This window comes from Cucurbita maxima, unplaced genomic scaffold (genome assembly GCF_002738345.1).
Source record: "Cucurbita maxima cultivar Rimu unplaced genomic scaffold, Cmax_1.0 Cma_Scf00015, whole genome shotgun sequence".
Lineage (NCBI taxonomy): Eukaryota > Viridiplantae > Streptophyta > Magnoliopsida > Cucurbitales > Cucurbitaceae > Cucurbita > Cucurbita maxima.
The window spans coordinates 4,551,972-4,577,370 of record NW_019272031.1 but is presented as its reverse complement, the minus strand read 5'-3'; the positions used below and the strand labels follow the sequence as shown (position 1 = coordinate 4,577,370).

The following is a 25,399-nucleotide window of genomic DNA, read 5'->3' as shown; positions in this document are numbered from 1 at the left end:
CCAGTATATGGTTCTGACGTCATTGGAATAGCCCAAACTTACTGCTAGCAGATATTTTTCACTTTAATTCGTTACATATCACCATCAGCCTAACAATTTTAAAACAAGTCTACAAGAGAGAGGTTTCCACACCTTGAAGAATGTTTAGTTTCTGTCTTCAATCATCGATGTAAGACCTCACTGTTCACAACCCAAGCCACATAAGAGTTGTCTCACATGTGTTGGGTTGGGTTGGGTTGAGTCATGATGTTGTTCGTTTTTTAATTATTAAAAAAAATCATATACTCACATTCCATGTCACGTTAATAAATAACTAAAATCTACAAAAACTCAAATATAAAATATTCACAAATCACAATACATCACTACCATTTGTTACAAATGTGAAGTATTACTAACCTTCATAACAACATTAAAAGTAGAGGTTAGGCTAGTTAGGTTGACTCAACTAAAAAAGTTCGAACTTACGAACATGATCAAATTTTTTTGGAAACCGGAAAAAAAAAATCTAACTTGGGTTAAGTAGTCCGGGAAGTTTGGATCATCAGGTCATTCAAACACCCCTTCAATGGTCCCAAAAATGGAATTAAAAATAACTCTTATGGGGCTGTTTTGATTTGAATGTATTTTCTAAGGTAAGATGTGTAGAACATAGGTGCCTTTAATAACTTCTAAAGAACAATGGCTGAAAATAGCATCACAGACAAAACATAACAAGACAATGTGGTGACCCTTTTGGGAGCTTCTCAAACTGGAGCAGTTTTTGCCACCACTGATTCTAAGTCTTCTTTGCCGCTAATGCTGCAGAGAGTGACACTGTTATTAGAAGCTACACAAATGCATTCATAGTTGGTTCGAATACGTGGGGTTCGGTTCGAGTAAAACTATATATCTTTTGTCGAGTCGGCTGCCCTGGGGTTGGTTCAATGTAGGTTTGGATACCAGGTTTTACTTTCCGAAAGCACGGCTGCCCTCGGGTTGGTTCAATGTAGGTTTGGATACCGGGTTTTACTTTCCGAAAGCACGGCTGCCCTCGGGTTGGTTCAATGTAGGTTTAGATACCGGTTTTTACTTTCCAAAAGCACGGCTGCCCTCGGGTTGGTTCAATGTAGGTTTGGATACCAGTTTTTTATTTCCTGAAAACTTGGCTGCCCTCCGGTTGGTCCACAATGTAGGTTTGGAAACCGGTTTTATTTCCGAAAAACTCGGCTGCCCTCGGGTTGGTTCAATGTAGGATTGGAAACTGGTTTTTTACTTCCAAAAGCACGGCCGCCCTCGGGTTGGTTCAATGTAGGTTTGGAAACCGGTTTTTTACTTTCCAAAAGCACAGCAACCCTCGGGTTGGTTCAATGTAGGTTTGGATACCGGTTTTTTATTTCCTAAAAACTCGGCTGCCCTCGGGTTGGTTCAATGTAGGTTTTGACTCAAAAAACCGATCCGATCCACTTACACCCCTCTTAGTACCCATGTACCGCAAAATAGAAACCTATATGAAGCATTTTTCCTATATATGCACAAATCCTAATCATAGGCAAATCTTGTATCAAAGAAGACCATTTGGGAATCATATATATAGGTCACAAAAGTTATTTGAATGATTCACCTGAAAGTAACATCGCCACTAGGTGTCGATTTCTTGGAGATCCAACTCGGGACCGACTTTTCGAGCTGCTCAATCCGCTCTTCCACCTCTCCTACAAGAAAACACGTAAAAGTCAAGCAAAAATTCAAACCAAATTCACATCCAAAATTACTTACAAAAACCGTACATACTTTGCTCTGTAATATCAAGACTATTCATTATAATCTTGTGCACCAGCTCCTCCTTGGTAATCGAAGCGCAATTTACAGACTTGAAAACGTTGTAGATAACACGAACAAGTTCGGGCAAGCAAGACGATTCTTCACAAGTTACTCCTCCACTAGAAGAATCCGTTCGGTAACGCTCGTAATGGAAATTTCTCTTTTCCCTGATATCATAGCATTGCAAATCATCCACACTGAAACTCAATGGACCATTATCACCTTCCATGCCAGAAAAGTTGAGAAACCTTTTTGCAGGTTTACATAAACTTCCTACACTTGCAGTTTTCCTCATTTTCACATCAGAACTCGGCAGCATCGATCTTTTCGGTGTCGACTGTACCGGGGTTTGTGTCATTATATTGCTAGAAGCAGACGTTGCAGGCTTGACGACAGGACTCTCAGAAGAATTAGCAGTGGCTCGAGGCGAGATCGACTGCACGGGAAGATCTTCGAGCAAATTATCGTTATTATCTTCCTCCTCTTTTAGACTACAAGCTGGAGCAGATGGCAAACCAGCAACAGAAGATGTAATAGGCTCTGATAGCTCTGTTTTAGGAACAGCTTTCTTAGAGAAATGTCTCTTGCAGGTTGACTGTGGACAAAGGTCTTCAAAAGACAATTCGGTTTGTACAGATATTGGCACAGATGATGAATTATAGGTCGATTGCTCGAGAGAGAACGTAATGTTTCTCCGGTTGAAGGGCTCCGGTAGCGCCGCCTCCGGAACTTCACTTTTCTGGTTGCCAAACCAAATAAGAAAAATAATTAAATTACAATTGGCTTACTAGTAAAACGGTCACATATGTAACAAAATAATGATTCCCATCTCCACAAAATTCTCCATTTATTTATGTGGGAATCAAAACAGAGATTCTCCGTAGAGAATTAACGAGGATCGGGATCCCACAAGGAATTTTTCAAAAAAAAAAAAACATTTTGAAGAATTTATTAATGGATAATTTTCATATTCCAATCTAATATTTAAGGAGAAAAAATAAAATATAAATAGATAATAAGTTATTTTTATACCTTAGATATAAAAAATGAGCGGGGTAGGGATTTGGTGGGTGTCAAAGTTAGGGTTAGAGAGTATAATCCCCGTCCTTATTTAACTAATAGAAAGAAATCTCTCTCCACTCTCTCACTCATTTCCCGAACGAGGTCAGGGCTCCGAGGGTTAAATAGGCATCTCTATGCAGCCCATTCTTGGAATGACTCATAGTCCATCCATGCTGATTCTCGAGAGGTTTTTCCGACCCCAAAGCTAAGAGGCAAAGGTTTAAGCTATGAAATTTTCATGACCATGGAAGACATATCTAAACCGCCTAATCTCTAGGACGCTAGAAAAACGTCTCTAAACTCGAACAATTTATTATAGTGTTGAATGCTGCTACTCAGATAACAATTTATTATAATGTAGAAAGTACCTCGGGATGCATGACAAAGAATTTTGCTACCCTTGAAGCGAAAACTTTGTGTAACGCCAGAAAATCGGAATACTCGGAGTGACCTTTTACGGTATCAAATCGAAGACTGATTATCATTTCCGACTTCATGCACGACGTTTTCTTGTCATGAATCGTCACTTTATCAATAGTCACAACTTCTGGAATGATGTACACTATTTGTGCTAGATGTCTGTGTAAAAACTTTCTGCAAAAGAAACGAAACGAATCAACTTAGATCAACCAAGAACGAACAAAATCCACCCAAAATCAAATTGAACTAATTCGGTCCATTTCCTTGATCGTTCCAATTTCGATTTGCACCGTAATCTAGTAAAAGTTTTTACACGTTTTCGAGTTATTTTCTTTCAACCTACCGTTTTGTTTCACCAACCCAATGAAACTATCAGTTCAGACACAACATTAATAAATTGATCGTAGTTGATCGGTTAAATGCGATGAGATAGCAGTAAAAAAGCTCAGTAGATTCATTAACGAACGCTACAATATACCTTTTACTCATAACCGACACCTGACCGGATACATTGTGAAATGTAGATAGCTTCTTGCGCATTCCAAGCAGCCTTAGTGAGGAAATCAAGCAAGTAAACAACTCTACAATGCTTTGATATCTGCATACAATTAAAATGTTGGTTTTAACTCTTCTATATCGTTTAGAATCATTTTAAGAACTAAAACAAAACATTCAAAAGTTTAGGAAGAAAAACGAAGCAGTTCAAACAAAGCTCGAGATCCAAAACAAGATTTAAACGTCGAATGTTATAGGCATTGCATCTAGTAAAAATATACTCACTTTTCTTGATGTTTGATCCCTCCTTCCTTCAACTTTCCTTTCAAGTACTCGTCTCCCTTCTCCGGTGTCATACATCCGACGTTACCAGAAACTCCTTCCTTCTGTGGCGGAAATGGAACAGGATTAGCTTCAATGGCTGAAACATCATGGCTACCATCTTCACATGTTTTTTCACCCATTCTTCAACCGATCGAATCAAAAACTGGCATAGCCGAAACCGATAAAAGATCAGAATTCTCTCCGAGAATCAATCAAAGCTATCGAATACATGACACAGATTCGAGAATTAACGAAAATCCTTAAAGGAAAACTAAAATTATAAAGGATTAATCGAGGAATTAACCAAGATTAATATGAATTTACCCCAACTTATCCTAATCCTAACACATAACTAAAATCACTTCAGGACCATCAGACATTTAATCAAATAAGTCTTCAGCACAAGGGAGAATCTATCAGAAATTAAACTAACAGTTCGATAGTAATGAAGAAATGAGTAAATTAATAGAGTAATTTCTTTCCACAATTACCCGTTACGTGGCCTGGAATGGAGAATCTTCCAGAAATTACAGCAGATGGTCGTGAAGAACATTAGTGAAAACAAAAAAAATTACTACAGAATTTAACCCTTGCATACGACAGTTGGTCTACAGCCAAAAACCTTACTGGGAATAACTAATGGTAAAATCAAGAATTAAAGGAGTAAAAAAATTGAAGAAAAAGGGGAGAAATACCTTCAGCCAACAATGGCGGATCAATACTTGTAGCAGTAATAAGAGGATCTGGTAAGGAAAGGGGGCGGAGGAGCTGATTACTGGAACGGAGGGAAAATCCTCCAATTGAAATTTGCCTTCGGTTCGAATGCCGCGGCCCTCCATTTATATATAATTTCTTGTTTCCTTGCTTTTGACCGTTGGAGGCCCAAAAGAAAACCTGCTTCTTGGGAAAAGTGGGCGATATGGGCCAGGCCCATTTACACTTTTGATCTGAATTATTTATTTAATGGCCAACAAAATATGTTTCTACACCCTTCCCATTTATTATTTTATCTAAAAAATAATAATAATAATAATAATAGAAAAATCACGCTCGGTTAGCATTAGGAGGGACCATCGCAATGGTTTGTTTGGTTAAACAGTCATATATTTTGACGGTACTAATTCTGAGTTGGTTGTTTAATGTCTGGAGAAGGCCCATAAAGAAACTGTTCACAGTACGTTCCCGGATCAGCACGCAGTGACACCTCTCACTGCGGAAGTAGCTCAAGAAATCTACCAACATCTAACAGGGTTCAAGTCTGGGACCCCGTGCTAATCATTTTCCCGAGGTTACAGATCCATTTTGTCGACTTCCCTTGTCTACGTTGTTCCATCGACAAGAGGCTATTCACCTTGGAGACTTGATGCAATTATGAGTACAATCAGACGTGGGAGACACTCGGTCCTCCAAATTTTCAAGGGCAGTCGGGGACGCACCGAATACTATGCAACAACTAAACCACTAGACCATATATCTGACTGAGCCATTTTCAAGGAAGGCAAGTTGTTAAACTGAAAAGATAATTCTTCAATTAGCCATTTTATTTATTTTATTTTTTTTTTTTAGTTTTAAGGATATTATGATTTTTTTTTTTAATTTATGGTATTTTTTAAACATAACACTAACCATGATTAAAATATTTTTAAAAATTAATGATATTTTGAAGTTTTAAAAAAAAAATTTAAGGTACAAATAATTTTTTTTATAGTTTAAATATAATTTTAAAAATTCAAGAATATATTACCTCCAAATTAATGCAATGACATTTTTTAAATAGTTATAAATTAATATTTTTATTAATTCAAACAACATTTTATTTTACAACTTTTTTCCACCGCCCATGGATGCTCGAATTTCAACGCTTAGGAAGTGTGTTCGATTAGTCGTTTGAATTTCGACTACGTGTCATAATTGTATGCCGCCACGTGGACGTTGGAAGAGGTTTGGACGGTGTCGTTTTGTGCAGCTTTCGTTTTCGAAGGCCCGACGACGTGGACGGCGTAGAGACAGAAGAAAGTGTTTTGGGATTTTATGGATTTTTATGTTCAGTCAATTTCGGTCTTTCATCTGTGCATTGTGAAAGTAAACATACGACCATTGAAAAGGTTTTTGAGAGTTTTTTTTTTTACATAATATTTTTTTAAAAATATATATATAATATATAAGAATGTTCATATGACTCGATAACCCGATCAACTCAAACCACCTAATCCACAAACTAAAAAGGATGATTGGATTAGATTTTTTTTTCTCGACACTTGTATTGAATTTCTGAAGGATAAAAAATTCGGTTCGATTTGTAGTTTAAAATTTTGTAGATAGGTCAACTCGATCAACTCGAACATATGATTAGAACCCGCCTCAACTCGTTCCTACTTCAAATATTAATTGAATCCTAAAATTTAAATTTTAGAACCCGCCTCAATTCGTTCCTACTTCAAATATTAATTGAATCCTAAAATTTAAATTTTGTAACTAATAAAAAATTATATAAATATAATAAAATTTAAAGTTTAGTGATGTATTGAATAGAAAATAAAAAAATTTAAGTTAAAAAGATTATTTAATTTTTTTTAAAACTTTAATTAAATAAAACACAAATATCAAATTTAATTGTGTTTTTTTATAACTATTTAATTTTTTAATTTATTATTTTTTTTGTTTTTTTGTTTTTAGAAAATGTGTTTGTTTTATATCATTTTTTTATGACCGTAATTCATATTTTATCAAGAAAATATTTTAATATTCATTCAAATTTCCAATAATAAAAAATAAAAAATTGAAAGCATATTTGAAGAACAGATAACGCCAAGCTAAAAATAAAGTATATTAATATAAAGTACTTTCAATTATTACATTTATATTTTAAAGACCATTGCTGTTGATTGTACGGAGTTCCCCACTGACAAATTCATTGATATTACTAATATATATATATTTATATAAAGAAATCCTCGTATGGTACAAATTGCAATTTAATTATTATTTATAATTATTATTATTTTGCGTTCACTTATTTTAATTAATTTATTTCAACAATATGCTTTGTCTTTCAAACCAATGGCTTGGAACATTCTTTAGCCAGTTTTTTCTACATATAAAATGCATTATTTATTTATTTTAATTAATATTTAAGGGACCAAATTCTAGAACATTCTCATTGGTCCATGTTTGATATCAAACAAAAAGAACACTTCCGATTCCGATGTTTTGTCCTTTAATCATTTTATTTAAGTAAATAAATGGTTTTGGTCTTTATTTATTTATTTATTTATTATTATTATTATTAATCGTGTTTATATTTTTAAAGATTTTATTAATTTTAGTCGTTCTTTCATTCCCTAAGCAAAGTTTTTAATTGGTAATTTTTAATATAATAAATATCAATATTAAAATTTGAACTTTAAGAGAATAAAATTATTTAATTACTTTTTATTTATTATTTAGTTTTAATTTTACAGTACAAAATTGTCTAAAAATAATTATTTATTTTGAATTAAGTTAATAAGAATACACTCAAACTTTGCCATTTATTTCAAAAATATCTTTAAATTTTTAAACGTTTTACTCTAAAATGTAAAGTAATAATAATAATAAAAAATACCTTAAATTTTAAAAAAATCAAGAAATACTCTCAAATATTTAAAAATGTTTCAAAAATACTTTTGAATTTATGCTATTAAACTTTTTTAAAAATTTAAAAAACGCTTTTAAATTGGTTTAAGAAGGAAAAAAAAATGTTAACTAGTATCATATTTCCATGAACTTTCAAAAATAACATTAAAAGTTTAAAGATAATTTATGAGATGTAGACAAAAATAACACTTTTAAAACTTCCTAAATATTTTTTTAAAACACCCTCGATTTTTTATTTTTTTTTTATTTTTTATTATTATTAACCTTTTTAAAGGTAGAAAAATATTATTTATGAAACTTTTTAAAATTTAGGAGTATTTTTTAAACGGTTTTGAAATAAAGAATTAACAATTTCATTAATTAAGGTATTTTTGGGACTGTTTTAGTTTAAAAATATCATTAAATTTTTTAAATTTTAAAAATATTTTTTTAAATAAAATGTAAAACGGAGGGATATTTTTATTAATATAGAACTCTATTTTATTTACTTTTTAAACAAATAAGATTTATTATATAGTTTAAAATAAAATGAAGTATTATTTTTTGTATACAGATGACAGTGATTTGCAACTATTATTGTAAATATTAGGGACGCATTGATTAATCCACCACACCCAAATGGTGGTGAGAGTTCTCTTATTTATAATCATTTACAGAATACAGAAATAAGGTAAATTACAAATAATAAGGAAATAGCGATAAAAGGAAAGAATAATAAATGAATACAATATATTTGCATTTAGTAAAAGAGAAAATATGGTAACCCGTAATGTAAGGCAAATATCTAGATATTTGCCTTAATGAACGGTCAACTATCCTTAACACCCCCCCGCAAGCTGAGCGTCGGATTTGAACGAACATGAAGCTTGGATCTGAAAAATTCAAAGAGAGGTCGAGAAATACTCTTTGTGAAGATGTCAGCAACTTGGAGATGAGAGGGTACATATTGTGTACGAAGTTTGCCAGCGATAACAAGTTCTCGAAGGAAATGATAATCTAGTTCAACATGCTTGGCCCGCTTGTGAGAAACAGGATTAGAGCTCAAAAAAATAGCACTTTTGTTGTCACATAAGAGTAAGGGCTGCTGTGAAATAGGGACCTTGAGGTCATGCAAAATATGCGTAACCCAAAGAAGTTCAGCAGCAGTTGTGGCAAGAGCACGATACTCAGATTCACAGCTGGAGCGTGATACAGTAGGTTGCTTTTTGGCACTCCAAGAAATGAGATTGTTACCAAGATAAATAGAATAGCCGGATGTAGAACGACGAGTATCGGGACAACCAGCCCAGTCAGCATCCGAATAAGCGACTAGCGTACTAGGAACAGTGGATGGACGAAAGATAAGACCAAAGTGGAGTGTTCCTTTGACATAGCGAAGAATACGTTTGACAGCAAGAAAGTGATCTGCAGTAGGGGCATGCAAGAATTGACTGACAGAATTGACAGCATAGGCAATATCTGGACGCGTGATAGTCAAGTACTGAAGGGCGCCAACAAGAGATCTGTAGAGAGTAGGATCAGAGAAAGGAGAACCATCAGCAGTCAGGTGTTGAGAAACAACCATGGGAGTGTGAACTGGTTTGCTATCGAGCAACTGAGCACGAGTAAGAATATCTCGAGCATATTTTAACTGACTGATAAAGAGACCATCAGGAGTGGGTGAAGCTTCAAGACCAAGAAAGTAACTGAGAGAACCCAAATCTTTGGTAGCAAACTCAGAATGAAGCTTGCGAGTAAAGCTGTTAATAAGAGATGAGTTGTTGCCGGTAACAATAATGTCATCAACATAAAGAAGCAAATAGATAAGGTTAGATTGCTGATGAAAGACAAAAAGGGACGTGTCAGCGCGACTACAAGAAAACCCAAGTGTGAGAAGAAATGAGCTAAAACGCTGAAACCAAGCACGAGGAGCTTGCTTTAAGCCATAGAGAGCTTTCTTTAATAGACAAACATGCTTTGGAAATCGAGGATCAACATACCCAGGAGGTTGTTCCATATGAACACGTTCAATAAGCGTTCCATTGAGAAAAGCATTCTTGACATCAAGTTGTCGAAGAGGCCATTTATTTGTGACTGCAATAGAAAGCACAACACGGACAGTGGTAGCTTTGACAACTGGACTGAAAGTGTCAGTGTAGTCAAGACCAGGAACCTGAGTATAACCTTTGGCAACGAGACGAGCCTTGAAACGCTCGACGGATCCATCGGGCAAATATTTAATACGAAACACCCATTTAGAGCCCACGATGTTGGTGTTGGCAGGGCGAGGAACCAAAGTCCAAGTATCATTTTGTTGTAACGCTCGAATTTCTTCATCCATGGCAGCCACCCAAGCAGGATTCTTAGCCGCAGATTTGAATCCTTTTGGCTCAGTGGATGCAAGAAGAGCAGAGAGAAGTCCAGATGAGCCCAACATACCAAGATTTGCTGGATGACGAGTCTTGAATATACCAGCTTTGGCGCGTGTGATCATAGGATGAGTGCCCAAAGAAGAGAAATCAACAGGAGGTTCAATAGAGGTTGAATTAGAAGTCGAGGGTGACAAAGTGGAACCTGCAAGAGAAGTATCAACCTGCACAGACTCATCTACAAGGTCAGAACAAATATCACACGGGGATGAACTGGATTGAGGAATGTGCGGTGATGAAGTGGTAGGGGGGGATGAATCAATATGATGAAGATGTGGTTCCAAGAAATTTGAAATAGGAATAGTGGAAAGAGGTTGGGCTTGGGAGCTAGGGATAGCAGGAAAGTGAGTTTCATCAAATTGAGCATGGCAGGTGATATATAGCTTAGTGGTGGCGGGATCAAGACAGCGGAACCCTTTATGAACAGGACTATAACCCAAAAAAATACAAGGAATGCTGCGGGGAGAAAGCTTGTTAGGCATATAATCACGCAAATAAGGATAAACACGACAACCAAAGGGATGAAAATTGTCATAATGTGGAGTGTAGCCATAAAGGAGTTCAAAGGGTGACTTACCTCCAAGAAGTGGAGTAGGCAACCGGTTGATAATATAAGCTGCAGTGCTGAAGGCGTCAACCCAAAAACGAGGAGAAAGATGAGAGTGAAAGAGAAGGGCCAAGCCAGTCTCAGTCACATGACGATGTTTTCTCTCAACACGACCATTTTGAGCAGGTGTATATGGACAAGAGAGTTGATGGTGGATGCCAGAATTACGTAAATGAGTTTTGAAACAAGTACTAGTAAATTCGGTACCACCATCGCTTTGAAATACCTTGATACGAGAAGAATATTGATTTTCCACAAATTTTTGAAATTGAAGAAAAATATCAAAAAAATCAGATTTAAATTTTAAAGGGTAAAACCAAGTGAATCGAGAATAATCATCAATAAAAATAGCATAATAAAGAAAACCCGAATTTGATTTGACGGGAGAAGGACCCCAAAGATCACAATGAATAAGATCTAACACATGAGACGACCTACGTTCATTGCGGGAATAAGGCAATCGATGGCTTTTCGCAAGCTGACAACTATTACATAATGATGGAGAAGGCAATAAAGACGTAAGAGAAAGATGACCTTTTTTATTTAAAAAAGAAATAACAGAATGATTCACATGACCCAGACGAGCATGCCATAAATCATATGAAGCACGTAAAGATTTGTTTTTAAGGGCTGAAATAAAAGCAGAGTTGCCGCGCTCCAGCACATATAGCCCTCCATCTCTTTTACCGGTTGCCACCACCCTTCCTGTTTGATGATTCTGGATAGTAATAAGATTATTAGTAAATGTAACGGAGAGAGGAAAATCAGACGTTAATTTACTTATGGAAAGAAGATTTTTAGTGAGGTGAGGGACAACCAAGACATCTAATAAGTGAATATTTGGAACAGGAGAAAGAGTACCGATGTGGGTAATGGGTAGGGATGCACCGTTTCCTACAATCACAGAGTCCTTACCCGTGTAATTTTTAGACTGATCCAGAATTGATGGGTCGGCAGTCATATGGGCCGAAGCTCCAGTGTCCAAAAACCAATCAGCAGCATCGGGTCCAGCAATAGAACATGACGTGTTAAAGGCTTCAGCAAGGTGAGCATGAGAAGAATCAGGTCGAACATACCGTTGGTTGCAGCGGTCAGCATAATGGCCCTCTTTGCGGCATATTTGGCAATGAGGTGGTCGACGACCCTGACTTGAGTGGGTTCGTCCTCGATTAGAAGAGTTGTTTTTGTGAGAATAAGAACGACCTCGCTGGTTGGTAAAGGAAGCAGGGTGACTTTCATGGGTGCGGCCACGATTAGTGGCTATGAATGCTGTAGGAGTGGAGTCAGAGGACTCAAGGGAGCGCTGGAACAACTCAAAACTTTCAGTTTTAGAGACTAGATCTGCAAAACAGGGGATAGGGGTGAGAGCCATCTGAGCAGTAGAAAAAGCTGAAAATTCGGTGCCGAGTCCACGAAGGAACCAATGCACTTTATCAATGTCCTCGACGGGTCTGCCAATGGCATGAAGTTGGTCACAAATTTTTTTGAAGGCACGGGCATACTCAGCAACAGGTTTTGTGCCACGTTTCATCAACTGCAAGTCATCCTTGAGTCTCAGTTCACGAGCTTTTGACTGATGGCTGTACGTAGTTTCCAACGCAAGCCAAACATCACGTGCAGTAGAGAGACCAACGACAACAGCCATGGCTTCCTCAGTGAGAGAGGAGAGCAGGAGACAGAGAAGTCGTTGATCGGCTGCTCTCCATGCCAAATATTTGGGGTTGAATGTTGAGGAGGTTTCTGGTTCAAAGCGAGGTGGTGGAACCATAGTTCCATCGACATAGCCCAGCATGTCTTGACTCTCAAGAAGAGGGAGAAGTTGGCTTTTCCAAAGAAGATAATTGGAGGAAGAAAGTTTGATGGTGATCATATGGATTAGAGTATTGAAAGGAAGAAGATGATAACAAGATTCGGAAGCCATAGAGAAGAAAGGATCAGGGTTGTTAAACCGAAAGGGCTCTGATACCATGTGAATGTTTGATTAATCCACCACACCCAAATGGTGGTGAGAGTTCTCTTATTTATAATCATTTACAGAATACAGAAATAAGGTAAATTACAAATAATAAGGAAATAGCGATAAAAGGAAAGAATAATAAATGAATACAATATATTTGCATTTAGTAAAAGAGAAAATATGGTAACCCGTAATGTAAGGCAAATATCTAGATATTTGCCTTAATGAACGGTCAACTATCCTTAACACTTTTTAAACAAATAAGATTTATTATATAGTTTAAAATAAAATGAAGTATTATTTTTTGTATACAGATGACAGTGATTTGCAACTATTATTGTAAATATTAGGGACGCATATAAAAAATTATTCAGTGTAGTTATAATTTTAAAATTTTAATTTTACACGTACCTTAATACAAATTTTGTTAAAATTAATATAAAAAAAATATCTAAATTAAAACTTTTTAATTTTACTTTAAGTACACAAATTTTAATCGAATCAACAAAAATTAAAAATCAATTGGTAAATGGGTTTGGTGGTATAAGCACCAAAAAAAGTAAGTGCGATTACGTTGCATTCCAGTGTTAGCAGCCTCTCCCACTTGAATTATACAATTTTTGTCTATATTGACAAATATATATATTTATTTATTTTTAAATAAAAATAAAATATATTAATATTACTAGAAATATATTTTGAAGTCGAAGGTATTAATAATTTTTTTTCTATAATTTTCTTTCAGGAGTATTTTTTAGATTTTTTTTTAAATTTAAAAAATTTACTTACACTTTAATTAAAATTTTATTTTACTTAATATTTTTTCCGTTCAACACTAAATTGAATTAAATGAACAATTGACTATTAAATTTCGAAAAGTAAGATATAAAACTGTAATAAAGATGTTAATTAAAGTCATTAATTATTCATTTAATTTAATTATATCTTTAATTAATATTATAATATAATAAAATACATAAAATAAATAAAAATAACATCAAAGGAGGGAAGAACAAAGAGCATAATATAATTTTATATTTTAACATTGGATTCGAGATTTAAGAATAAAATATAATGACGCAGGTCAATCATTGTTTGTAAGATTAAATGCAAAATTATATTAAAATTATAATTTTTTTTCTAATAAATACATATTTCATGTCATAAATTCATGGTTAATAAAGATATTATAAAATAATAATCATGAAAAATTTGTAACATAAAACATGTTCATAAATAAATTAATAATAATATATATTTATCTAAAATTTTCTATTTATTAGGATCGACTGATCATACAACAAGTACATGATTGATTTTGGATACTTCATCCTTTGACTTGCCATGTCGATGATTAGTTGACACTAACAACAACGATTTTTATTTAAAATTTATTGTTTTTAGTTCACGAACCAAATACACCCTCGATCATATGTGAGGTTTGAATCGATGAATTAGAGATGTTTGTTAAACCTATAAGGCTAGTGTCTTGTAGGGATCCGCCTCGTACAAGATGAGAAATCTCCGTTTAGATGAAGACTGAGGAGGGAGTGAAGAGAGATTTTTTATAGTTAGATAAATGAGGCCGAGACTATGGACATCGATTACATTTTCCGTTCCTGTTCATTAAACTCGTAGGGTTGGTGTCTTGTAGGGATTTGCTTCATACGAACGAGAAATCTCCGTTTAGATAAAGAAATGAGGAAGGAGTGGGGAGAGATTTCTTCCAGTTAAATAAATGTGACTGAGGCTGAGGACATTGATTATATTTTCGGTTCCCGTTCATTAAACCTGTAGGTTTGGTGTCTTGTAGGGATCTATTTCGCATGAGATGAGAAATCTCGGTTTACATAAATAAATGAGGAAGGAGTGGGGAGATATTTTTTCGATTAGATAAATGAGACTGAGACTGCGGACATAAATTATATTCCCCGTTCTCGTTCGTTAAACTTGTAGGCCAATGTCTTGTAGAGATCCACCTCGTACAAGAACGAGAAATCTGCGGTTAGATGAAGAAAGATGAGGGAGTGAGGAGAGGTTTCTTCTAGTTAGGTAAATGAGACCGAGATTGGGTACATGGATTTTATCCCTCATTCTCGTCTCCGTCCCGACCTAATTCTCTTCCTGATAGACATCTCTACCAGAAATAATTGATCGAAGCATAATTAAAATATTTAATAAATTAAAGTGATTAACCTAAAATGGATTAAATAGTTAATATTTATTATAAACTCAGCTATAGAAAAGATTGAAGAGAAACAATAACGGTGGAAGTGAGAGAGAGTTGGGCGCCATATAAATAGACGCCATTATTATTTAAGGGAAGCTGGATTGTCTTGTAGTTGAACAACTATTTAAGGCGTAGTTTTAAAATGCTTCAAATTCAGTCTTCAAGGGACCCGAAATACAGCGAAGTACAAAGAAGCAAAAGCAATCTTTCTCTCTCCATTTCTTTCTTCGATTGCCTTTGTGAACAGTAATTGCTTGAGGTTGAAACTTTTGGAGGTTTGTTCTGCTGAAGAATGCTTGGATTCTTAGGGTTTCACTTCCTCTGTTTTGAAGATTGACTTCATTTGAATTGAGAATTGCCGGAGCTTCGGTGTTTAATGGTGAGATTTTTTTATCTGTTTGCATATTTTCATTTCCTTGCGCGTGATTTTCATTTGTGATGTTTTTGGAAGCTGCTTCGAGAACTGTGTGAAACAGAGGCGAGTTCTTCGATTTTGGATACTGGATGTTTTCTTGGAATTCAAAGCTTCATCTCTTCTCATTTTAATGTATTCTGCATAGATTTTTGGCGGAACTTTTGCTTCATTCTCTTTGAAAATTTTGTCTGCGGTTCTTTTCTAGTTCGAGTTCGCGTTCGAGTTCGAGCTTTGCATTTCCATGTTATGATGAATTTTTTCATATCTGAACCTCTCGATACTTGATTTTCGGCAGTTTTCTGGTTTTTCTTCTTTCACGCTCTCCGTTCTATTTCCGTCTCTCCTACTTTCTCGTCTTTTTCTTCTTTTCACCTTTAATTCTCTATTACGGTTTGGTTCCTCATCAATACAATAAACGTCTCGATAGCGAATGGACGAAGATTATACGTGTTTGCTTAATTTTGATTTCTTCAGCTGTTGCTTGAGCTTGCCTGAGTTTCCTTTGATCGCAGTTTTTTAGAAGATTTTGCTCCTACTCTTTGAAGTTTCTTTGATTTTGTTACTTTCTCTGTAGGTTTCCAAATTTTGTGAAACTAATATTCTGTGATTTTCACATTTTCGTTTTTAAACTATGTATTTGCAGAATCGGTGCAAGAGGAGGAATCCGCCTTTCTGACCAAATCAATTGTGCCATTGCCGGATCCGCGTCTTGTTTATATATTCTTCTCGTTGTTAAAGAAACAAACGACAAAAATGTAGGTATCAGAAAAAAAGCTGCAAAAGGCAACTGTTGCGTCTCATGCTTTTCATGTGACTCTTGTATTCGTCTTGATTTAAGCTCTTAAATATTTCTTCATTTTAAATCCTTTGAACCGATTTTGTTAAGAATCTGCCAGAAGTTTGACTAATTGAGCACGGATTTATATTTTAAGGAGTTCTTGCAATAAATAATTTGATTTTCAGTCAAAAAGTAAAGACGAATGAGGACGAAGAACTATTGTTAGTATTAGAAAGGAAAGGACCCGCACTAAAATTTGTGGACAGTTTTAAGAGTGGCTTGTATTACTCGTGAATAACCTACTACTTGTGCTTTTTTAGTTGGCATTTATTAATTTAATTTCTGGCTTTCTTGCTGCCAACTGGCAACCACTCTTGTGAAATTTAGTTCTTTGCTTCACCGATTTCTCATCACCAGCTCATTTGTCGTCGTTTGATCTATACCTGGACTAATTTGATGAATTGATTACTTATTCCATATGAATGTATAAAGTGCGTAAAAGTTCAGACTAATGAATAACCTTTGATATTGTGTGGGCAGAAATTTCATATCTGGAGATATGGGATGCCTAGTATCAAAGCCGGCAGATTCTGGTGGAAACAGGCGGAGGCCGGGAAACATTGGGGAACTTTCTGTCTATGTTCCTGGTCTGCGCATTCCTAAACCAGTAGATTTCTCTCTGACACTTGGTGATCATCTATCCAAAAATCTAGTTGAACGTTTATCAGCTCTGAGAACTCGTATAGTTGTAATGGCTGGCCAGGAAGGTCCAACAATTACTAGAACGCGGAGAAAAACTGCTACTCAACATGGTTAGTAATAAAAATAATTTATCCTCTTTACAACTGTGTATTTTCTCTTTTTTATTTTCCTTTTGATTCACCAGATGGTACTGTTATCTTTAGGTGGTTCAACATTAGCTGATCTTCAGCAGGCTCTTGAAGATTATTTGCCCGTTCTTTTGGGATTAGTTAAAGATGGTAAGCCAGATTTTAGTTGATTCCGACTGATGTATATGTCTCACACGACAATGCCTAAGAATAGTGTTTGTGTGCTCCATATAGGAAACCAGCTTCAACACAAAGTACAATTTGCATGGATTAATCAGGAGGATGATTTGGAGGTTGTCGTGACAGAGGAATTACTTGATAATTTTTGTGCCTTCTTGTTAAAATAATTTCGTCTTTGAAATTTATATAGTTTCCTAAGGATTTCTGAAAAACAAACATAGAGGAGATTCTACTATTCTAATAATACTTAAATGTTTTTGCAGGAAACTGCCATGTCCAACGCTTGGTATGAGGTGTTATCAGTTTTGCACTTGATGGCAATGCTATCTTTATCACAGGCCAACCTATTACTTCTTCCTAGAACATCTCCTGATGGTTATCAACCAAAAGTATCAGAAGGTAATTTTCTGCAGAATGTTGTGAGATTGTATGATATGCTTAGGCCTATAGTTTTCTTTTTCTTAAGAAAAGATTCTATAACCGCATATGCACATATATATATATATATCAAATGGCCTGTTCAAGCATTGATAACTAATGCATAATGCATATTTTTTAATTTACCTAGATTTTGTTTTGGTTAACCTATATCATGCTATGTTGCAGACAAGAAGTACTTTTAACTAATGCATGATCATATGGCATATTAGTTACATTCATTTCCTATAAATCTCTCACATACATGCAAGGATTACTTACTAGAAAGTTAATTTAGATGACCATGGAATAATAATGTAGTGTGATTTTATTTTCTTAAATGAAAGAATTTTTCGTTTTCAGTAAAAGATGTAATTCGAGCTGAAAAGATGTAGAAAGGAACCTTATAGTTCACTATCTCTCATGCCTGCCACTGAGTGGTCTAAGTCTGCATTTAGTTGTATGTGAATTGATGTATGGTCACTACTGTCAAAATATGGGAATATTTCTGTGTATTAGGACATGGAATTTCTATTTAATGCAGACTGCTATTTCCAAGATAACAGGCTTTCTTCCTACTTCATTTAACTTTAAACTTTTATGTCCTTATTACTAAAAGGCGGTTTCTGTTTACCTGCAGAGAGTAGGCGAGCTTCAATTGACATATTTGTAAAGGCTGCAGGATATTTGGATTGTGCGGTTAGACATGTGCTTCCTCAGTTGCCTGCTGAATTCAGGTCTGTAGATTAATAGTTTTCATTATCTTAACATTGTTACCGTCCCTATTAATCTTTGATTTGATACAAACATATCTTATTAATAAACATATCGCGCAAGATTTAGTAGGTTAAGTATCCTCTAAACCGAAAGAGGCAGCAATTACATAACTGAGAGCCACCTTCACTACAAACTAGCAAAAGAACTCCATCATCAACTCTATTCTCAAAAGAACCTCTTGTTTCTTTCCAACTGAGAACCGATTGACCTTCAGTTTTTTTAGATGTTTGCATCTCCAGTTTTATTCTTACAATTGATCACGTGTACTACTGTAGGAGAAATCTACCGGTGGACCTTGCTGAAGGAGTTCTTCGAGGACTTTGCCTGCATGCACTTGGGCAGGTACTATGTTTAGAATGTCGTAACAATGGGCTGCCACATGATTAGATGCACTTTTCCTTTTTTCTTTTTTTGTTTGGGGGGGGGTATTGAGTCTGAAATGTTGAACCTTTTATCAAAATATATCCAATGTTCACTAAGAGAACTAGCTCGATCAACTTTGTTTCAATCTTTACCAAACAATTTAGTGTTCAAGAACCAAGCTGGATCGTGCTCAGTTTTTTCATTATATTAACTTATAAGTTATGCACTTTCCATTACTTCAACCTTTTTATCTGCTCATTACATTCCATTCCATGAACTCGGACATAGGGAGTTGATATTCAGTTAGGAATGGCTATTGATAGCACCAAAGCAACTCTTGCTGTGAAGCGAAGGCTTTCATGTGAGATGGTAAAATATTGGCAGCAAGTAAGTTTGTTCTTTAATTTATTACACTATTTGGTTAATAGATTACTATACAAGTAACTATTGAACACTGATCTCTATTGACCAAGTCAAGTGTCATTGATATGTGTTTCATCTTTTTAACTATAACGATCAAAAAGTGATTACTGTATCTGCATATTTTTCGGTACAAATCCCAGCATTGGTAATCTTCAGATTCAACGACACGTTAAACATTAACACATACAATCCTATCACGTTCATAGAGTTCATTTTAGTTCGTACATTGCGTCTTACTATGTACCTGTAACATTGAGATTTGCATTGAAACATTGAAACAAGCAATGATAAAAAAATTAAAATGATAGGATTCGTATTCAATAGTTTTCGGATACTTCGTGTCCACTTAGTATTCCGTTTCCAAGAATCTTAATTCCATGTAAACATTGAAACAAACAACCCCATAGGAACTTCACACATGCCGCATCCAAGTATGTTTGGATTTCGGTCGTCTACCATGGAAGTAGCCTGTGTCTATCATTGTTAGAGTCTTGTTATTTTCTTCCTTATAACTAAATGACTAGCTCCTTCATGCTACTGTAACACCAACATGAACATGAAGCGTTCTATCGGTCCGAAATGAAGAAAATACACAGGACCTGGCTCGATTTTTCTCCTGCATAAAATAGAGGCAAATTCTAGAATGCTGAAACATTTTGACCTATCAGATCATTTGCAAATGCATTCATTGGATCTTTACTAGAATTTATTTCCCAATTCATGTGGAAGCCATCTGGATGTTGGATTACTTTGTTCATGTATTGACCAATTTTATTTTCCTTAAATACTGATTTAGAATCGGTAGTGATGCGTTTAAAACTTTGTTCTCTATCTATTTGTTCAAATAGCAGCTCATATACTCTGCTTGTTTTTCAGGCCCAAGATAACATTATGAACCAACCCTTATCAAATGGTTGGGGAGAGAAGCACCGCCTCTTTGTTAAATGGAAATACATTGAAGCAAAGGTATGCTTTGATATTTATATCCCAACTTCACTTCGTTTTTTTTTTTTTTTTTTAATATTAAAACATAAACAACATTGATTAATTAAAATCATCGAGAATACTTGTAGCTAAATATGACACCCCAAAAGATATTGAGATATAAAAGCCCACTTATAACAAAGTATACCAGGGAGTATCAATTAAATATTTCTATTGAATCTTTTGCCCATTTCTTGCTCTCTGCTGATTAAGAAACCTGCAACCGTATTCAATTCCATTTTACTTGAAAATTTGATCTTTGTTCAAGTCCACTGCTAGCAGATATTGTCATTTCTTTAGTTTTCCCTCAATGTTTTTAAAACATGTTTGCTAGGGAGAGGAGAACAAAGCATTCTTTATAAGGGTTTCCTTCGTTCCCCTCTCTAACTGACGTGGGATCTCACAATCCATCCCCTTCGGGGTGAGCGTCGACATTTGTTCCCCTCTCCAATCGATGTGGGATCTCACAAGATATTTGCATCTTTGGTGCTTATCTCAATTTCCAAGTCTACAACTTTGTTATGTCATCTATAACTATAATTGATACCGTTAATTTAGGACAGTCGTCTGAGTTAGTACCGTCAGTTTTCATAACCTAGCAAACAGCTATCCAGAACTAAGTTACTAGTTTTCTTTGGGTTTCTTCAATCATAAACAGGCTGTAGCATATTATTATCATGGATTGATACTTGACGAGGGAAACACAGAGAAAGCCCATGGGATGGCTGTAGCCGCATTGCAAGCCGCGGATGAATTCTTTAAAGAAAGTAAAAAGGCATGTGACGCATTTAACTCCGCTTCTCCATTATCAAGGTACTTTTGCTCTGTTTTTTCGCTGTTCTCTGTTAGCACTTTCGTAACGTGTTTCTAATTTTTCTATCTTTTTTAGAGGTCATATTATTTTGAAAAGTCAAAAGAATTTCCAACCAATGTCATTTATAAAGGTTTGCATTAATATATTTACACTCCTTTTATTTGATTTTCATACCATCAAATCTTTTGTTTAAATTTGGCTTTAAAACTTTATCTTTTCGTTGAAATTTTATATTTATGCTGTACAGAAATTTTAATCCTACTCAAAATTTTAAACCAGATTTGATATCATCTTTGCTTTAAATACACTTTGGATCTTCGAAATTTGAGATTAGTTTCTATTTCGTCTCTAAATATTTTAAACTATCCCCTTTGGTTCTTGAGAGTTGGATTTACTTTCATTTGATGCTAAATATTAAATTAGCTTTCATGCGGCCCTAAGAGTTTTCATTTAGTTTTCATTTGGCCCTTTAGATTTCTATTTAAAGTGACGTTTGGTTTTTGTTTTCAAAGTTTCAAATTGATTTCTAATTATCCTTGAAGATTGAAATTAGTTTCTAATTAATCCCAAATATAAAAAATAAAATATATGTAGGTCAGTTAATGTCAACTTTACTATGGACCTTTTAGAAACCAATTATGGACCTTTTAGAAACCAACTTTGAATTTGAGGGACTAATTAGTAATTAAATTCAGATTTTGGGTACCAACATAAATAGAAACCAAATTTAGACCTTTTAGAAACCAATTATGGACCTTTTAGAAACCAATTTTGAATTTGAGGGGCTAATTAGAAATTAAATTCAAAATTTGACCCAACATGTCACTTTTAAAACCTCAAGAATCTAATAGAAACCAAATTTAAATCTAATGGACCAAAAATGTTAGTTTTAAGAAGACAATGTTTTACCCAAACAATTTTTATCCAATGCAATGCATAATTTTGTAGCACTCAAAAGTCATTACTTATTTTGAACATGAGAGAGACTAAATATAATGATGAAAATTGTTTTTATAACGATTGCATTTCCCATGCAGAAATCCGCCACTTTTTGGAACCATGAAGTATCTATCAGAAAAGATTCCAAAAGATGCTTCAAGTAAAGTACGGATAAACCGCGACTTGTACTCTTTCCAAAAGTAAGTTTCCGTTGAACAGAAAAACTTCATTTTACCTCTTTTTTAGTTAAAAGAAACCAAGCCATCATTTTGCATTGTAAATTAACCAATTAACCAATTACAGAATCGTTGAAACTGCACCAACGTTGCCCGATTTTGCCCTTGCCCTGAAGCCAGATGAATTCCAGCTTCCTGCGGTGGATCCCTCATTCCATGAGGAGAATATAAACAGAGGACAAATTGCCACTAAACAATTAAGGGGAGATCAAAGATAAGATATTGTGCACACGTTTATACAGGACTGAACCGAAGTGATGCTCAAAACGGTGTGTAATTCCAAGGGAAGGCTCGTCATTCTTCAATTGTGTGTATCCATAAGTCCTGTCTTTAAGTTCCCCTTTTCCATTTTTTACTTAATAAATTCATGTTTAGTTTGTATCTTGCAAGAAGAGTTCCAAGTTTCTCCAAAATAAAACATACTTTAAATTTTGTGTCTAATAATTTTTTAATATATTTAAAAAATTTAAACATTTTCTGGTCTATTACATATAAGAGCCTAAATTTTGAATAAGATCAAGAAAAGCTAAAAAATCTAGATACAAAACCCATAGGACCTAAAATTGAAAGTTTTAAATGGCCAAGCAAACACCTTTTAAAATTAGAACCTCAAATCTCAAAATTCAACAAGTAATGATCAAATAGATAAACATAAAAGTTTAGGACTAAACTAATAATTTAATCTATGTTTTCTCTATAAAAAAAACCATAAAATATATTTGATATTTTCTTTAGAAGCAAAAAAAAAAAAATATATATATTAACAAAGAATAGTCAGAAAGATTATAAAGGAACACAAATTAACGAGTAAGAGTAGAAAAGTTTGATAAAAGTTCTAAATAGAAGGGAAGAAAATTCTCTGAAGAAAATTTTGAAGTGAGAAAAATAGAAAAGTGAGGGAAAAAAAAAAAAACAAATTTTAGAGAGGGAAATATGTTAAATAGGAAAACTGGTAATGTGTCCAGAAGAAAGTAACATTTTGATAGCATAAACCTAATTTTTTTAACTCATCCTTTGGAAAGAAGGAGAAAATAATAAAATAAAATAAAACGTGCGTCCGATTTCAAAAATATGTTTAAAAATAAAACTGAAAATAGACAACTTCATCAAACAGTCAACTATCATATAAGCACCTTGTATTTCCATCTGAAGTCATCTGGAAATTGGTTGCTGCCCCAACACAACATATGCAACGAACCGTGAAACGTTTGCAAACGTCTAACTGAAATCATATGCGAAGTTAATGTGCAAAAAACAGCATATAATGTTGATAAATAATAAGGCAGTGTAGATAAATTACAGATCAGTATCCAGTATGAGACACACCAAGGGGCGTAAATTAGTCAAATGGACACCACATAAGCAAACAATAGATAAACTAAAGATTTGCAGCCAAGAAAGATAAAAAAAGGTCACAGAAAAACTGACCCTATGAGCCAAGTAACGCCCAGTTTTCTTCAATGATATACTTTTCATAGCATATCGGACTGTAACATTTGAGAGCTCAAGACTCGTGTGGCATACTATCCCTCTGTACCATTTTGGTCATCATCTCCTTCAGCTGACTGCTTCTGCTTTTCCTGTTCCTCTACAAGAAATTGAACAAGAAGAAAGTTCATAAAGCCAAGCAAGCACGGAGCTCAAACATTCTGTAACTTCAGAGTTCTACCATTTTTATGATTCATTATAATAATTAGTCTTGTAATAAGGGGAATCCTGCATCAACTTGAACATAACCAAGTGTATAAGACATGTCAGTTAAAGATTTAGTTTCAAATTCTTTACCTTATATTTGTGATATAATGTTCTTTTGAAAATAATTAAATAACACGCTACCGGCCAACTAAAAGATGTTACAATCTTTGCTATAGCTTTCAATATCTTCATGAGTTACTCAGTATATATAATGTTCAAGATTAGAGGGTTATGGTTTAAACTGGCTCCATTCTACTCCAAGCACCACCACTTCCCTCGATACCTAGAAACCCCCCAACTTCAGGCTAAAACTGAGATTGAAGACTCTTAAATCATAAGACCCGCAATTGATGACCAAATACAAAAAAGAAAATTGTAAGAAGCGTCTGCAGACCAAATACTCTAAATTAACCTTACAGAATTAAAATAACTCCAACAATATATTTTATTTCAATAATTCTTTAATCTATATCTGCAATGATTTTCTAAGTTGAAAAAAGGTCAGAGTAAAAGGTTGCAACCCATATTTCAGTATGCATGTTTGTATTGAATACGTCTGCTTGCATGATGATAATAAAAAACTCTTGATTGTATACATGTTGAGAAGCAAGAAAATTTGTTCGTAAGTTCAACATAATATATATATATATATATATATATATATATATATATATATATACATTGAACCCTGAAGCAGGACCAACAAACAAAAATGATATTATATATATGCTAATTGACTGTAGATATCAGACAAACAAAGCAAATAAATTTCAATTTGTTAAGTCCAGTAACACTACCAAATGAAGCAAGTGAAAAGAATGAGAATAGAAAAGTGAGTTATCAAGTTAGCATAGACCTCAAATCCAATATTTCTACTCACCCATAAGCTTATATAATGCTTTCTGAGTACGTCTTTCAAGCTTATCAAGCTTCTTCTGCACGTCCCTTCTGAGGTCCCAGTTTGGTTTTTTTGGAGCAATATTCACAAATGGGTCCTATAATTTTGCCGATGGAATTTAGTTAACAGATTAATATCCAAAAATAGGCCAGTTAAAACACACACACACACACACATATATAAGCCAAACTGACAAAATGACCTCTTTTAATTGTGGAGGTTCAGTAGCAACAGGGTCCTCAAACTTAGGCAATACAGGCGGGGCAAGCTTACCCTCTTGGAGCTCCTTGTCATGAGGAACATAGTTCCGAAATTTCATACCAAGATTACTGAGAAAGGATAATGTAATAGTGAATCAAGAAAAAAAATGAACTCCCCTGTATTTTGTACTCATAGCAAGAGGGAAGAGGTACTTAACATGTATACGTCAATTTTTCAAATGAGTTGGCAATGACATCAAACTAAACAGATATTTAATGTATAAACGAATGTCATTTATATAGTAACAGATTTTCCCCTTGCAAGGGACAAATCATATTGAAACATTTCGAAGGTAACCACCAAATATATCCTAAAAGATAAAAAAAGCTTAGTTATGCTGTATGTCGCCATCATTCACATCACATTATCATCATCCTAAACTCTACAAGCACAAATGTTATTAGAACTAGACACACACACACAAAAAAAAAAAAAAAAAAAAAAAAA

The 25,399-nt window shown here is 34.5% G+C and overlaps 3 protein-coding genes across 10 annotated transcripts in view; 1 reads left to right on the top strand and 2 right to left on the bottom strand.

Annotated features, from left to right (window-relative positions):
- Positions 1–583: 583 nt before the first annotated feature.
- Positions 584–4,910, bottom strand: LOC111490341 (CDT1-like protein a, chloroplastic). Its single transcript, XM_023138925.1, has 7 exons — positions 4,800–4,910; positions 4,066–4,267; positions 3,764–3,883; positions 3,234–3,459; positions 1,774–2,542; positions 1,604–1,694; positions 584–801 (listed from the first exon to the last, which is right to left on the bottom strand). Exons 2-7 carry the CDS (start codon positions 4,242–4,244, stop codon positions 747–749), a joined length of 1,440 nt encoding a protein of 479 aa, XP_022994693.1. The 5' UTR covers positions 4,245–4,267; positions 4,800–4,910; the 3' UTR covers positions 584–746.
- A 10,158-nt stretch (positions 4,911–15,068) lies between these two features.
- On the top strand, positions 15,069–22,482 carry LOC111490057. Of its 2 annotated transcripts, none has more exons than XM_023138507.1 (13): positions 15,069–15,321; positions 16,001–16,112; positions 16,676–16,947; positions 17,041–17,115; positions 17,200–17,261; positions 17,409–17,544; positions 18,203–18,299; positions 18,615–18,681; positions 18,991–19,089; positions 20,002–20,091; positions 20,768–20,922; positions 21,961–22,062; positions 22,166–22,482. In XM_023138507.1, the coding sequence occupies exons 3-13, from the start codon at positions 16,695–16,697 to the stop codon at positions 22,314–22,316; spliced, it is 1,287 nt and encodes a 428-aa protein (XP_022994275.1). In that variant the 5' UTR covers positions 15,069–15,321; positions 16,001–16,112; positions 16,676–16,694; the 3' UTR covers positions 22,317–22,482. The 2 variants fall into 2 exon arrangements, with proteins under 2 accessions (XP_022994275.1, XP_022994276.1); XM_023138508.1 differs by having other exon boundaries at positions 15,070–15,321; positions 17,200–17,258.
- LOC111490058 (coiled-coil domain-containing protein 12-like) overlaps positions 22,015–25,399 on the bottom strand; it is an 8,195-nt gene continuing 4,810 nt past the window's right edge. For 6 of the 7 annotated variants that reach the window (XM_023138514.1, XM_023138510.1, XM_023138513.1 and 3 more), the window contains exons 3-5: positions 24,894–25,020; positions 24,674–24,788; positions 23,345–23,686 (exon numbers count right to left, since the gene is read on the bottom strand). In XM_023138514.1, coding sequence (XP_022994282.1) covers positions 23,622–23,686; positions 24,674–24,788; positions 24,894–25,020 — 307 coding nt within the window. In that variant the 3' untranslated portion in view covers positions 23,345–23,621. Of the gene's footprint in view, positions 22,234–23,231; positions 23,321–23,344; positions 23,687–24,673; positions 24,789–24,893; positions 25,021–25,399 lie in introns of those variants that run through there. The other variant, XR_002719490.1, reaches the window with a different exon arrangement.

What these genes read in the sequence shown, in the direction of transcription:
- LOC111490341 (XM_023138925.1), bottom strand. Translation starts at nt 4,244, where the DNA reads ATGGGTGAAAAAACATGTGAAGATGGTAGCCATGATGTTTCAGCCATT. An exon ending in GGGATCAAACATCAAGAAAA is followed by an intron (nt 3,884 to 4,065) that starts GTGAGTATATTT and finishes AATTGTATGCAG; the next exon opens with ATATCAAAGCATTGTAGAGT. An exon ending in TCTTTGTCATGCATCCCGAG is followed by an intron (nt 2,543 to 3,233) that starts GTACTTTCTACA and finishes TTTGGCAACCAG; the next exon opens with AAAAGTGAAGTTCCGGAGGC.
- LOC111490057 (XM_023138507.1), top strand. Translation starts at nt 16,695, where the DNA reads ATGGGATGCCTAGTATCAAAGCCGGCAGATTCTGGTGGAAACAGGCGG. An exon ending in TGGTAAAATATTGGCAGCAA is followed by an intron (nt 19,090 to 20,001) that starts GTAAGTTTGTTC and finishes CTTGTTTTTCAG; the next exon opens with GCCCAAGATAACATTATGAA. An exon ending in GGAAATACATTGAAGCAAAG is followed by an intron (nt 20,092 to 20,767) that starts GTATGCTTTGAT and finishes AATCATAAACAG; the next exon opens with GCTGTAGCATATTATTATCA.